The sequence below is a fragment of the Cryptotermes secundus genome, unplaced genomic scaffold (assembly GCF_002891405.2).
Source record: "Cryptotermes secundus unplaced genomic scaffold, Csec_1.0 scaffold1019, whole genome shotgun sequence".
In the NCBI taxonomy this organism is placed as follows: Eukaryota; Metazoa; Arthropoda; class Insecta; order Blattodea; family Kalotermitidae; genus Cryptotermes; species Cryptotermes secundus.
Window position 1 is genome coordinate 919,854 of NW_019729226.1, and position 16,094 is coordinate 935,947.

General features: G+C 38.1%; 1 protein-coding gene across 1 annotated transcript in view; it reads left to right on the top strand.

The window, feature by feature from the left end:
* The first annotated feature begins 248 nt into the window (after window positions 1-248).
* LOC111865576 (nuclear cap-binding protein subunit 1) overlaps window positions 249-16,094 on the top strand; it is a 37,839-nt gene continuing 21,993 nt past the window's right edge. The window contains exons 1-11 of the mRNA XM_023853728.2: window positions 249-471; window positions 4,695-4,783; window positions 5,311-5,496; window positions 9,482-9,661; window positions 9,791-9,982; window positions 10,898-11,113; window positions 11,262-11,359; window positions 11,714-11,885; window positions 15,221-15,288; window positions 15,373-15,510; window positions 15,611-15,714. Of these exons, the coding sequence (XP_023709496.1) occupies window positions 432-471; window positions 4,695-4,783; window positions 5,311-5,496; window positions 9,482-9,661; window positions 9,791-9,982; window positions 10,898-11,113; window positions 11,262-11,359; window positions 11,714-11,885; window positions 15,221-15,288; window positions 15,373-15,510; window positions 15,611-15,714 (1,483 nt within the window). The 5' untranslated portion in view covers window positions 249-431. The remainder of the gene's footprint in view (window positions 472-4,694; window positions 4,784-5,310; window positions 5,497-9,481; window positions 9,662-9,790; window positions 9,983-10,897; window positions 11,114-11,261; window positions 11,360-11,713; window positions 11,886-15,220; window positions 15,289-15,372; window positions 15,511-15,610; window positions 15,715-16,094) is intronic.

The following is a 16,094-nucleotide window of genomic DNA, read 5'->3' on the forward strand; positions in this document are numbered from 1 at the left end:
AATAGGATGTTTATAGGATGTTACAGAAGGCCGGATGGGCATTGCCTAGGCCTTTTTTGTATTTACAATAATTTCCCTCCCTCCCACAATAAAAAACATCTAGACCGGCACCAAAGGCTGTGGAAGGCATGTATGAGTAAACAGTTTTATCGATTGAGCTCTCGGCACTGGCCATAGCCAAGTAGCGGGAAGAAACTGAACGAGAGTAATAGATGCCAGAGTAATGCCGTTTAAGTGTCATGGCGGCTGTGTAGCTAGGCAATAATATTGAGGTGCACATCCCCCTGATATTTATCAATGGCGGCATGTACCGTACATTGTGATTGCAAAGTGTAAAGTTGCCACTTGACGTTTAAGTATAAGGAAGCAGGTTGCAATCGGTTTAATTTGTAATATTTTTAATTCTGTGAAGAAAACTGTAACTCTGAGTAATGAGTCGTAGAAGACCTCACGAAGAAGAGGATGGCTATGGTAAACATGAATTACATTAGTTTATTAAGAGCTAGAAAACGTTCTACGTTCCTTTTAGTAATACCATTCACTTTTATTAATTAGTGGTTTTTGCAGTCGTTATTGTTGAAGTTACTTTCGAAAGTTTTGATAAACTATATGTGCATGTGTGCATGAATTCACTCGTGCTTCCACTTAGGGGTTAGACAAAATAATGGGAACACTGTAGATAGTGTACACATTTCTTTGTTAATATGGTGTTGGACAAGCGTTTGCCTTCAGTACAGCAGCAATCGTTGGAATGCCCTCTTACAAGTTTTGAACAATCTAGCTGAATTTTATACCATTCTTGAAGAACACATTCAAGTTGCTTTAGAGATGTTGGAGGTGGGAATCTGTTGCTCACTGTAGTCTCCAAAGCTGACCAGAGTTTTTCAGTGGTGTTCAGATCTGGGGATTGTGCTGGCCAGGGAAGATGTAGAAGTTCACCTTCATGTTCTTCAAACCATGACTGAACAGTTCCAGCTATGTGAATGGGAGCATTGTCATTTTTGAAAACTGCATTGTTGTTTGAAAATAACGCATGGATCATGGGATGCACCAGATTACCCAACAAGTCCTTGTACTCCCTTGCAGTAATTTGGCCATGAAGGGTAATAATGGGACCAACAGAATACCATCATTTATGCATCTGAGCATTACTTTCAGTAATGAGAGGTTTAGCAACTGCAACCCTACCATGGATGTTGGATTTGTGAAGCTCACATTGGACAGTTTTTATGGAAACAGGGTCTTCAAGATGAATATTCAGTTCTACTGTTACCTGTGCTGCAATAGTTCTGTAGTTTTTCAATACAATCCTCATTGTATGACATTCTCTCTCTGTCAGTGTTGATTTTTGGCCACTGTTCCTCTTCACTGATGTTACCTTCCCATGATTCGTATATGCCAACATAACCTTAGAAACTCTCACTTTTGATACACCTAATAATATGGCAGTTTTTGCCACAGATGCTCCAACTAAATGCCCACCAACAATCTGTCCTCTTTCAAAGTTGGACAATGCTCCAATTTTTTATTCTTTCACACAGACTGTCTTCAGTACAGTCACTAACGCACTGACTTGAACACTATAGAGTGTAAACAGATGGAAGAAGAACATTTGGTGTTGCCAACTGAAGTTGTTTCAATGTAGCCAGCACACACAAATTCTATTCCTCAGTTTCTTAGTGTTTACATTATTTTGTCTAGCCTCTATATATGGTGCAGTAATGAGCGTAATGGAGACAACCAAAGCTAAAATTTATTTTAATGCGTATAGTTGTAGTTTATTTAATGACGCTATGTAAGTCAAACTGTAGGATAATTAGTAGTAAGGAAGGACTGTATAGGTCAAATTGTAGGATTATTAGTCAGTAATGAAGGGAATGAAGATGAAAATGGTCATGGCTTAATTTTAAGTATTATTGAAGCATACACGTGGCTGAACTAAGGACAAGCACAAAAAACCTCAATCAGGATACTGAGTGTCCTTGCTGATATTTGAAGTGGAAACTGCTCAATGACAAGTAAGAAGTATTCCCCCTTGATCAAACTAGAGAATGTTATGGCAGATCTTAGTAATTGAGAAGGATTTCAATCATCTGAATGCAAGATTTGTGAAAATATACAGTCATACCTAACACCTTGCCATAGATGAAGCACTCATAAAATTCAAAGGCATGGCAGCTTTCTACCAGTTTATTATTTGAAAGAACAGGAAATAATGTTGCCTAATGTTAAATTATGTGACTCACTGTCATACATTCATAACATGAAGAGAGAGGAGGATAAAGTTCATGTGGTAGGATAGTTGGTTGAGGCACTGTGCTACAAGCTGGAAGGTCATGGGTTCGATACCCAATGAGGTTATTGGATTTTTTTCAGTTGGCTTAATCCTTCCAGCTGTACTGTGGCCCTGGGTCTGACTCAGCCTCTAATAGAAATGAGTACCAGGAATCTTCCTGGGGATAAAGGGCGGCTGCTGCGTAAGGCTGGCAACCTCATCACCATCTGTGAGCTAACTCTCTAGAAAATGTGGTTACCTCAATGTCTCTCAGGCCTATGGGCCTCCACAGCTTGTTACAGGGATAACTTTTTTTTAACCCCCTGGGAGGTGAGGTGTCATTAGTCTGTCAGAGGAACCAAGAGACATGTCATGTGTAGCCTTAGGAAAAACAGATCAAACAGCTCATACTTTTTGCCAGAGACATGTCATCACACTTCATGCAGCTCAATGTCTTGAGGACTGTCACATGAGAACAGGTATTTAGAAAAGTGTGGAACACGAATGATGAACCACTGTGAACATGTTAGATTTGAGGTTCTTACAGCAGCAGTGACTATGAAGAGTTCTGGCTGTTGGGATGTAATGCCTAGTCTGGCAGAAATTCGTTGACATTTCAGAGGAATATAATGCCTCAAACTTTAGCGTTGACAAGAAGCCAAGCAAGTTATCAGCAAGAAGCAGGCAGGTTCCTGGCTCAGTGTTTTTATTATTGTGTGAGACAACAGGAGATCTGTAAATTCTGTGAAATTTTGTGCAGCCCTTCTGCATACCCTGCCTTTTATTTTCTTCACATGTGACTTTTTTCGTTTGTTTTCTGGGACTGTCCTTACCAAAACAATCAGTTTTGCTGTTTTAACCCCCCAAAAAATCTATTTATGTGGTACTTGTTATTATGGGTGCTATTCAGAAAGTAACCTCTGTTTATTTTAGGCAACTAATGTAGGGGTGGAGGAGAGCTGACACATGCGAGGTAGAGTCACATGACTCATTGCCTTCTAAACCATCACATACTATGTCACTTAGTGTTTGTTCTTGTCTCTACAGAGTGAATTATGATGTGCCCTTTGATTGATAATCCTGCCAGATGTGAGATTTGTGCTGTGTTATTTTTGTTCTTCACACTAAAGATGTGAGTGCTGCTGACATCCATCATGAATATGTGTGGGTTGCAGCCAAGATGTAATGAATGAAGGAACTGTAAGACAATGGTATAGAATGTTTAAAGATGGGCGGGTGAAGAAATATTTGCAATGAAGAGCGAAGCGGTCAGCCTTCTGTAGTGAGTGATGATCTTATTCAAAGTGGTGACCAAAAAATTTGTGAAAAGTGACACTTCACAATGTCTGAAATTTCATGTGAATTTTCACAAATTTCACGCACTGTACTTTACAAGATTATCACAGTTTGGCTAGGTTGTCACAAGTTTCATGCAAGGTGGGTTCCAGAAATGCTCACGAGTGTGCACAAAATGCAGAGAATGGCTTCAGCTGTTGTAGACTTTTAGAGCAACACCACAAAGATGGTGATGAATTTCTCAGTCATAGTGTATGAATAATGATGATGAAACCTGGGGTTCATTTGTGAATTTTGAAACCAAAGAGCGGTCAAAATAGTGGATGAACACACATTCACCAAACAAGCTGAAAAATTTAAACAAACATCAGCCAGAAAGCTGATGGATGGCGACGAGAAGTGTGTTGCGAGACACTAAAAAGACTGTATAGGGCCTTTCAGAGCAAGACACATGGAATGCTGACATCCAGTGTAGTGCTCCTCCATGACAATGCATGTTCGCATACAGCTGCTCACCCTTGAGCACTGCTGGAGCGTTTCCACTGGTGTTGCTTGACCACCTACCTTACATCCCTGATCTTGCTCCAAGCAACTACCACCTGTTTACCTACCTGAAAAACTGGTTGGGATCACAGTACTTCAACAATAAGGAGGAGTTGATTGAAGGTTGTCAGAACGTGGCTGAGCTCCCAGGTGGCAACCTTTTTTTTGACATATATTCAAAAACTTATTTCCTGATATGTCAAGTGCCTGAATCCAACGGTGACTGTTTTGAGAAGTAACCTAAGTATGAGTATGTATGTATTTTTGTATATAATATTTTTTTTTGTCATAGCGGCTCCGGTCTAGAAAACCGATATTAATGGCCATGGGGATTCGTTGCGCTGACCACGCGACACCCTATCTGCAAAAGTTGGCACTAAACTTCACCGACAAGCAGTGGTCGCTCGGTCGGTATAGTATAGTTCGCTTGCGGACTAAAATCATGGAGTTTTTTTTTTGTCATTGCTTGTTAACAGCTCACTGGAGATTACTTTCTGAATAACCCTTGTATTATGTGTATTCTTGTGTTTATATATGATGTAAATGTGGAATTGTTGTTATGCTTGTGATGGTGTTGCAGACCGAGCCTACAGGAAGAGGAGGAGAGTATCTGAAAACCAGGAAATAGAAGATCGCTTGGAGTCATTAATTCTGAGAGTTGGAGAAAAGGTATGAAAATGTAATAAGTGTACTATTATTTTATTCAACCTACCAAAATCTTCATTAAAGGACAGTCCACTAGGGTCTTGCAGTATGCTCTGTCCATACTGAAATTTGAGTGCTAGTTCCAAAAGTTTCAAATAATAAGGTTGCCTTTTTTTTTCTTCATGTTCTTCATTGTCTTCTCCCTCTTTTGCCTTTTCTCCCCTCTCTTCCAGTACCATTGTCATCATTCTTCATTGTCCCTTCGCTCTCTTCCTCCCCCCTTGCTCCAGTCTTATCAAGGTTAAGCCTCTAGAACCTCTTCCAAGTCTCACTGTTAGTCTAACGACATTTTTTAGGTGTCACAGTTCTTCCCAAACACATTATTCACATGAGCATTGTATTGTCCTCCACAATTTCGGTATGGACTGCCCATTGGCTTCTGTATTTCTCAGTATCCTTTAGTATGTCAGTTGCACCAAATTGCTATCTAATACTTTGTTCTTTAGAAACAGCTTTTAAATTATGATTGGTAGTAATTACTTTCTTTTCAGAGTACTTCATCCTTGGAAAGTAACTTGGAAGGCCTAGCAAGTGTATTAGAAGCCGATTTGGCATCTTTCCGTAGCAAGATCCTTCGCATTCTAACAGATTGTGCCATAAAAATGCCAGAAAAATGCACTATATACACTACCCTGGTTGGACTGCTTAATGCAAAAAATTACAATTTTGGTGGAGAAGTAAGTAATGCAATGTTGTAAACTGTGTACTTCTAAATGTGTCATGAGCAAGATCAGGTTATGAAGGGCTTCCATTGAGCCTAAGCTGTTATATGCTGTGTCTAAAATGCTTTGATTGAAAATGAAAAGAGAAATTTTGAACAGGTACAGACAGGTTACACATGAATTTCAGCTCATATGCTAGCATAATTTATGCTTCTGCTTAATTAATGCCCCTATGCTTTTTGACAGGAAATTTTGGAAAAATATTAAGTGCTGTATTTTTACCCACAGAATTTTGTTAATCAGGTATGAATGTAAGTAATTGATCATATGATCTGCACTTTTGCATACTGCCTGCCTCTTGATTTATATATCATTATTTCAGGCAGAACTTGCTGAGGCCTTGGAAGTAACACTGATAAGCTTTTATAATATTATATCATAGCATCCTGTCACATATCGCATATTGATTCCTGTTAGTTTTAGCTATCTCACATGCAACTTGCTTTTTAAAACCTTTAAAAGTTTTAAACATTAAAATCTCTTCTCCATCATTGGTGAGGCCGCGCCATAGCTCAAGCTGTTAGTCACTGGCTTCCCACCACGGCGGCCTGGGTTTGATCCCGGGTCTGGTCAAGTGGGACTTGTGATGGACAAAGTGGCGCTGGGGCAGGTTTTTTCCGAGTACTTCGGTTTCCCCTGCCAATCTTTATTCCACCAATTGCTCCACAAGCACCCTGACCTATCACCTGGAGCTGGTACAATAGGCCAGACGTGGACGCAGTACAAGGGACTTAGTCCCACCCCAATAGCAATAAAAAAAATACATCATTGGTGTGTGCACACTAGCTGTCATAACAGCTACACATGACAAAATAAAAGGAACTACCCATCACTACGATACCTGGCTGCATAGATGAGGGTATATGCCAAAATTTGAACTTACGGATGGTAGCACAGCAATTTCATCAACATTTTTAGAGACACCTGAAGATGGCCAGTGCTCATCAAAACATGTAGTGTGGATACACCAGTGATATAGAAGAGGTTTTAACATTTAAAACTTTTAAAGATTTTAAAAAGTAAGTTGCATGTGAGATGTCTAGTGACTAACAGGAATAAACAAGCTTTGATCACCTTACAGAATTTGAGTAACGAGCCCTGCTAATGTCCATGGGCAGGTAGCCAGGCTAGATGGGTAATGGTGGAAGGGAAAGAGGGAGAAGTTAAAGTTGACACACTATGGAAGAACTCACGTTTAGTTTGCAGTAAGTAACTCAAAACATAGGCCATCAGATCATTACATAGGAAGAGTCAAATCTTTTTAGTGAATATGATGGTTCGGTAAAATGTTGAATGTATTTGAAAGTACTTCATTAAATGAAAACATACAACCTGTCATCAGTTCATCAGTGACATCAGCATTGATGGTCTCCCAGAACGCTGCTCACTGTTCGCCGACATACAGGCATGTTTAAAGCGGTTGAACCACTCTTTTAATTTGCGTGACCACCATTGCATCACCACCGAAAGCCTGCTGAATTTTGCGACTTGTTTCTGCTTGGGTATCCCCAAGTTTCTGACAAAACTTAATCCAGTATCACTGCTCCAAGCATTCTGTCATCTTGAGCGAAACGAGAATGCGACGAACATGTGTTACACCACTTTGCTATCTGGCAGCCACAGACGCATCCGGCAGTGTTGCGAGTCAGCAAAAAATCGTGTATGCGCATGAAAGTCCCTTCTACCACTACGCTCAGTTTCCCCACCCCTTTGGCCATTACTTACAGCGGAAAAAAATAAAGTCGGATACTTTTTGGTCATGTGGTAGTTGGTGCAGAAAGTTATGGGATTACAATGACAGCTAGTTATGATGAAGGTGCTTGGAAAAAGTGCTAATTTTATGCATTGGTTTTCCATATGTGTATTTTGAAGAAACTGAGAGTACCCTATTTTTTTGCTATAATGAAGTCCTTATAACCCATGCTCGTATCATAGTTTCACTGTCTGCCTTTAAGGAAAGGACCGATGTGTTGACCAAGTATAATGTGAGTCTTTGAAGGTTGATTTATGTAGTAGACTGTGTATCTTTGAAGTCTAGGGTGGATGTATTGAAGTAGTGTGACGTCTGTGTGATATCTGTTTACTGGTATAGCTAGAGTGTTGCTCTTATACTTTCAGATCCAGATATACCAGTACACAGATTGTTTCCTTCAGTTGTACATGTTTTTTATTTAATAAGATGACCATAGCTGATGGTTGAAGGCAATGGCAGTTTTCATTCGTGGACCATGAACACTGTCAAGCAAAAACATAAAGAAGTAATAACAAGACAACACCAATACAGCTGTACTTTAGGACCAAATATGTATATACAAGGGATTATAATAAATTTTCAGTTTTCAAGACATAACATTTGGATTTTGACCATTAATGCCAATTTTGTAATTACTTCAAGCATTCATTTTGAAAAATATAATTGAACTTCTCTCAGTATGAGCAAAATACAGTGAAACAAGTTACATCACATAATTAATATAGTTCAAGATGGCCATACGAGGCTGACACATGCGAACAAATCAGCAAAAGTAATGTGACACTGAAGTAATACACTACCACCGAATATTAAAAAAGTGATTTTAAATAGTAGAATGAAGTAATTACTGCAACAGGATGATGCCAAAATGTAATATTCTTTCACTGAATGTTCATTTTTACTCATCACAAATGTTAAATTACCTCCATATCACATTTTCCTCGATTCAGTGTTCAAATCCTCTGGTCCCTAAAGAAACCATAGATGGTGCATATGGTGTAGTGAAACTGGCTTGGTCACCAGGAACATGTAAATGCATGAAGGCTATGCACCCATTTTGGTGTTTCATCAAGTTGTAACTATTTTTTAGCTCTGCCATAGCCTTGTTTAATATACATGTTAACATCTGGTGGAAAAATATTGATATTTACCATAGTGAAAGAGTTTTCATTCATTTTGGTAAAAACGTTCTGTTGATGCCTAGGAAAGTGTTCAGTGATGTGGATAGGTTAATAATATTGCTTCATCAGGTGCACTGCGACACTTTTTTTGGACCATTTTACAGTTCTTAGAATTAGGAATGCAGATCCTGATTTTCCCTGCCTACATGCTTCATGTACTGTAGTGAACAGAACAGGAGGGTTTCTTTGTTGGTTATTGTCACTCATGCTCCAGGCTTGCCAGATGGCCTCAGTTGAGTTTCTGCTTATTGTGTGGGAAAAATGGATGTGGACATTTTGGGATCACTTGACTAGTAGCCTCTAAATATTTAGAATATGTAATATCCTAAATGTGACCTACCTTGTGAAGGTCTTTCCATATTTTGAGCTCCTGGTAATGTCTGACCATAAAATGTTTTAATTTTGCAGGTTGTATTGTTTGACCAGTTAAATGTCTTTTATTTTTGTTGTTATACTTTCTGGTGTGCCATTTTGAGTATGTTCAAGATTACATCATTCAGTAAATAGTTGTATAAGCTCACCAATTATTGTATTCACCATGTCCACAACACTTTCAGTGTTGTTGAAGCTTATATTGAGTCTTGTCATTCCGAAGAAGGTTCATCATCTGGTTTTGTATTAGTTTTGCTACACACATCTTATTTCTCATTACCTGAATGATCACCAGTCAAGTTGTCCCATCAACATCTGTACTTATTTCATTATCACAAGTAAAAACTCTGATGAGTTTATGGCCATTAACATGAACTTGACAGGGGCGGTAGGAAGGTATATTTTCTCTTGGAGTAACATGGCCAACAATTGCTGTTGCCCCTCCCTTGCCACTGCCATCTTGACTGCTTTACTGTGGGGGAAGGAAGGTGGTAAGTGGCCTATCAACCTACCTGCCACTCAGAACTTACACACAAATTGTAACAGACAAGTTAATCTAACAAAAAAGTCATCATTATTTTCTAATAATAGTGCAATTGTTGAATGACATTATGTTAATAATTTTCATCTACAGTTTGTTGAATATATGGTGCGTAACTTGAAGGATTCGTTGAAAGCCTGCAAATGGAACGCAGCCCGATATTCTTTAAGGTTTCTGGCTGACTTAGTTAACTGTCATGTAATCTCCGCGGGTTCATTATTACAACTACTGGATAACATGGTTGATGCTGCCAAAGAAGATGGAGTACCACAGGTAAAATAAATTAACAGTCTTGAGATGTTTAGTAAGATCTTTAAAGTTATCCGTTTTTCCTTATGCTAATACCTCTAAAACACATCTGCATCTTTGCACCTGATTGGGTCTGATTTCTTTGTTGAGCAGGTTCGCAAGGATTGGTATGTGTTTGCAGTGCTGTCGACTTTACCATGGGTGGGACGAGAGTTATATGAAAAGAAGGAGCAATCTCTTGAACATCTTCTGGTGTCCATTGAAGTATTTCTTGGAAAAAGGAGCAAAAAACATCATGCAGCCCTCCGTGTATGGGCCTTGGACACCCCTCACCCTCAAGAAGAGGTTTGTTTTTGAGATGTCTCATAAATATTCCTTATAATTTATTCTTTCTGAAATTACATAAATATGAAAATAGGTAAAAGGATGTACCATACGCCACAAGACAAGTTAAGTAAGGGCAAGAATATTCTGTTACTTTTGTAGCAGACCTTATAAGTAGACATTTCCATTGATTCTTTTGAGAAACATGTTTGAATTATGTGGTTTCATTTCCTATGACTTTTTGTTGGAACAACTATCACTGTGTAAATTTTTGAGGACCTGTACTTGCCTTTTGAGTTAGCATTCCAGTGTCTCTGCCTTGTCTGGAAACATTACTGCAAGTCATTTTTTGAATTTTATTTGGTGCATCCTGGTCCGTCACACTAGCAGCAGTATAAAAGATTATCGACTCCATGCAGTGTGATTGATAATTTTTTTTCTCCTTTTTAATCTTTCATCCTTGACATGTTCGAATTGGAGTGACCATATTCACAATTACGTATCGATACATGTGGAAACTACTATTACAGTGTGATTGGTCATTATCAATGCATACATACAATACCATTATAATGTCATGAATATAAAATCTTAGCCTTTAACAACTACAGCGATGTGCCTGAATTTATTCATCAAACAACGGAACCACGACGTTGTAGACACTCATCTTCCTTTAAAGAGAGGCAGTATAAAGGACACAGACCAAATTGGTTTTAGATTTTAAGAGAGTTTTTTAAACCACAAAGTAATTATAATAATTTATAGATCTTTTAATAAATTCAGGTACATTGCACATCAGATGCACCTTGATTTTGAAAGTGTCAGTTATGGCAGGAAATGTGGATTTAATTTCAGAAATGTTCATATTTCTTCTAAACTAATTATATGCAAGGGTTTTCTTTTCAGTTGATGTTTTTATGTACCTTTCCTTTGCAGTACTTGGACTGCCTCTGGGCTCAAATTCGGAAATTGCGGCAGGATAATTGGGCAGAAAAGCACATACCTCGTCCTTACTTGGCATTTGATAGCATTTTGTGTGAGGCCTTGCAGCACAACTTGCCAACAATTTTGCCTCCACCTCATCATGACAGCTATCAGTATCCAATGCCTCACGTTGTTTTTCGTATGTTTGACTACACAGACTGTCCTGAGGTACTTGGAAACATATTTTTGGTATAATTAATGCCATAAACTTATAAATTGTAATCATATAACAGGAATTATGCAAGAATGTGTGAACCACTGGAAATAAAAATTAAGGCAACCAATCCTTTTCAGTTTTTCTTTCTTTATTCCTCAGGGACCAATACTTCCAGGTGCTCATTCTATAGAAAGGTTCTTGATAGAAGAACACCTTCATCAGATTATTGAGATGCATCATTTAGAGAGAAAGGATTGGTAAGTTTCAAACTAGCTTTAACTTTATGTTAACAAGTTAACTTAAATATTCCATGTAGGAGCTTGTTACATATTCCATTTTGTATGTCCTTTCTCACACCTGTGTTATCATCTGTAGACATAACTAGCTTTAACTGTTGCTGAATCATTGTGAAGAGAGCAGTTTGATGTCAGTGAGACAGTAATAGAAGGTTATTATCTACATGTTTCTGCATACTGTTTAAGTGGTGTGATTTTGTTTTCAAATGAATTTGTATGGATATATAATTACTTTCAATTTCTTTATTTTTTTAGATGTAAATGATGTTAGATAATAATGATGTTAATATTACTTATTTTGTGTTAACATTTCAGTGCAGCACATCTACTTAACTTTCCATATAAATCAAAGATTCCACTTGACTACTCAATTGTGGAAGTAATTTTTGCCGAACTGTTTCACATGCCATCACCACGGTACCTGGAGATTGTCTATGGCTCAATTTTAATTGAATTATGTAAATTACAACCTAGCACCATGCCTCAGGTATTTTGAAGTGCATAATTTTAATTTACTAGCTAAGCTACTATTAGCTTAACAAGAATGACTCTGCTCCAAGAAATTAATTATGATTTTAATATTGGTAAAAGGTCATTTAGTGGATGGAGTAATTTGGAAGTTACTTTTGTACAAAGCGGCCTCCGTAGTCTAGAGGTAACGTTCCCACCTCATGACTCGTGGTACGCGGGTTCAAACCCAGCGGAGGTCGTTGAATTTTTAAGGGCGGAAAAATTCAGGGAACAAGTCCTCCGGGAGGGACTTTAAGCCATGCGTCCTGTGTCATAGCTTTACGGCACGTAAAAGAACCTCATACCTCCAAAGGAGGTCACTGAGCAAAATTGCGGACGTTTGCCACCCAACAGCAGTCACTAATACCTCCGGTAGATGGGGGAAGCATTATAGATACTTCTCAGCCAGTAGAGCCGGTCTCGCTGGCTGGGCGGGACTGATGGTAAGCACCAATACCGGTAGGATATAGAGGCTGGTAGAAATCATAGAGGGAAGCACAATGGACCACTACAGGTCTAAGTGCATGGGGAAACCCACCCTCTCTAATAACTAACTAACTACTTTTGTACAAAAATATTGTTTTCACAAAACCATATCCAGGATAAAATTAATAACATTTAGAAGTTCTTGGACTCATTAGTATACATTTCTTCTTGCAAATTGTGATTCCTTAAGACAGTTCACAGTTCAAGGAAATGAAGCATGAAAGTTTTATGCTGGATGGAAGCACAGGTAAACATATACAATTTTCACTTATGGAGAGAAAGAAGAAACCACTTTCTGGGTCATTTGCGGAAATGGATATTCATCCCGATTGAAAAGAAAATCATTATCTGCTGGGTTAATTAGTTTTATATGCTTACAGAGTTTAATGTTAATATATACCATAGTTGACCTCTAACCCTTTTGAGAGGGACAGATTGTTCACTTAGATTGCATTTAAATTCCAAGAGTGTTTACAGTGTGAGTCAGTTATTTACAGTGAAATCTGCATTTCATGAATCCCATGGGGGAATAGTTCTCTTATCACTAAATCATCATAAATCGTCAAAGAACTGTTTATATTTTTATAAGACTTACTATATATAATTAAGCTAAAATAATATATTTACATAAGTAAATATAGAAACTGTTTTACACAAATAGTTATGAGGATAAGCCAGAAAGCATTTCTTTTTGGTTTGCCAGTGCAGCTGAATGCACATAGAATGCATAGAACCTCCTTGTTGTTGTAGCGACTTGTTTGACCTTCGCCATTCAGTTCTCTTTCAATACTAGAGACATCACCATGGCTACTCCACTTACAACATAGAACCAAAGAAGAGCCACATGCAGTGATTTTTTTCTTCTTTTCTTGGAAGGGGGGTTGAAGTTGTAAGAGGTGTGGAAATTCATTGAGGGCTCTCAGCAGAGTATAGTGACAGCATTTCACCACAACAGATCAGTTGATGTTCATAAATGGCTTAGTAAGTGTGACTGATGAAAAACAATCAGGTGTTCAAGCACATTTACTGTTGAAGGGAATCCACTGGATTTTTGTTTTCTGTATGCAACACACCAGTGATATTATTTGTTAATTATTCACAGGGTCACTGTGTACTTAACTGTTGGTTCATGACAACATGTTTCGGCCATTATGTCGTGATCCTTAGGTGGTTACATGTGTTGCAAGTTCTGTTCCATGAGCTGATGCACTGTCAGTTGTATAGTCATATAGATAAAATAAGGATTTTTTTTAAGATTTCTTGGTTGTTATTAATAAGATTAAAATTTGAATGAACATTCTACCAGCCAACATCAAAGATAAACGTCAAGTGACAACAGAAGAACCAATTCCCAAAACAAACACAAAAGATAGCCAACTCAAAATGTGAAATATTATAGCACTGAAACTGAACATCAATCTCAATGTGGATGGTGACTCCAGTATGAATTTTAACCTTGTTTTAGCCAAAATTTTAACCTGTTAGTCTATCCTGTTGTTCAGAGTTAGTGCAAGGATTCGTTCAGTGTTCCCTTTTGTAGTTGATGAGAATGGGCACTATGCTTGTTCTTCATCAGTGCCACTTGTTTGGCCGCTTTTGCACATGTCAGTTCATTCATACATGCTTTTCTGCAGCAAAACACTGTCATGCAGGTAGTCTTCAGTGATTTTCTGCACCTCTTACATCATTGGCCCACAAAAATTGCATCACTGCACACTGCTCTCCTTTGATGCATGTTGTAAGCACAGCAGCTATTTTGTTGCTCCTGATTTTGAAAGACAGCTGAATGGTGAAAATCAAATAAGTAATGACATCAATAAGGAGGTTCCATTCTTATGGTTGTATGCACATTCTGGAGTGGTACCAGTTGCAAAAAAAGATATGGTCATTTTGTGAATAGTTTCTGACTTAGCCCTTGTACAGTTTGCTTCTGATCAAGTTAGGCATACATTCGATCCCGGGTCTGGTCAAGTGGGATTTGTGGTGGACAAAGTGGCAGTGGGGCAGGTTTTCTCTGAGTACTTCGGTTTACCCTGCCAATGTTCATTCCACCAATTGCTCCACAATCACCCTCACCTGTCATGTGGGGCTGGTACAATAGGCCAGAAGTGGCCACAGTACAAGGGACTTAGTCCTACCCCACTAGCAATAAGAAAAAAGTTAGGTATTCTTCAGAAATTTCAACACAACAGTTTTATGTTATTTATCCCTTCTGATAAGCTGGGTTACTGCTTGGAGTACCATTTGTATGTTTGGTTACATCATGTTATCCTGGTGTGTGTGTGTTTGTGTGCACATGTGTGTATGTGCGCAAGAGAGTTAAGGATATAGGAATTAATATGTTGATTAATACTCATCTTTGCTGAGATTGTGATTTCAGGAACAATTATAAATAGGTAGGTGTGCATGCTACTACCACTAAAGCATATTGGAATATTGCTTTTTAGGCCTGACAGGCTTTAGTTAATATATAAGCAGCATCTGGATCTCTATAAGCTTCTGCAGACTAGACAACTAGGTCTTGATTCCCAGAAGGGTCAAGGATTCTTTTCTCTCTTTTCCCCTTTTGCCAGACCAGTTCTAAAAGTCCATCCAGCCTCTTAGTGTTAACACTACTAGGGCTTCTGACCAATGGTAAAATACCAATGTGCAAAACTAATTATTATCTCCATCTGAGGTTATGAATCACAGAGTTATATCTCCATTCTCCCATGTGTCATCATGGTGTGGTGCTTAATTAAACATTTAATTAAACCATTTTTAACTGGTTGTCCATCTAGTCATAATAATATGTTGTTAATAGCATGTCTCCATATATGATTTCAGGTTTTAGCTCAGGCTACAGAAATTCTGTTCATAAGGATTGACACAATGAACACTGCCTGCTTTGATAGGTAATTGCTGTTAACGTTTGATATAAACTGCTTACAAATGTTATATTTTATTTGCATTTATTAATAATACTTCTTCTGATTTAGGTTTGTGAATTGGTTTGCATATCACTTAAGTAACTTTCAGTTTCGCTGGAGTTGGGAAGACTGGGACTCATGTTTACAGCTTGACCCTGAACATCCTCGTCCTAAGTTTGTGCGAGAAGTTTTACTAAAAGCATTAAGGTAATATGTTCAGTAATATTCTATGAGTGTTAAACAAAACAAATATGATACAGTAAATAAGAGGAAAATATCCAGGATATCATATATTTAATATTTGCAGGTTATCATACCATCAAAGAATCAAGGAGATGATGCCAGAGCCATTTGAATCTTTGATACCAGCAAAACCTGAGCCAAAGTTCAAGTATGCTGCAGAGGGTGCAGGTAGGATCAAGTGTCAAATTTGTGCATGTTGTTTCAATAAAGAAAAGTAGCCTGTTAGACTGATGCATTTGTTTTTATGTGTCCATAAGTATGAACTGATCATTCTTGTGATTATTTTAGCACCATTTTTTTTAAACTCCTGTCTTTAATGATTCCAACTTGGCAGTTGTGAACTTTTGAGCTAGAATTAGGACAGTAAGGTCCTAACGTTTGTGGGATATGATGAGAGCACAATAAATGCTGGAGCTTTAATTCATTAAGTACTTGGTACACATTTTCAAAATGTTTTGAATGTCTGTCTACATGGTCTTCAGTTCATAGATGTCTTTTTGAAGCCTTTGCAGGAAATGATAGAAATACTGCTACATTTGTTCGTATCA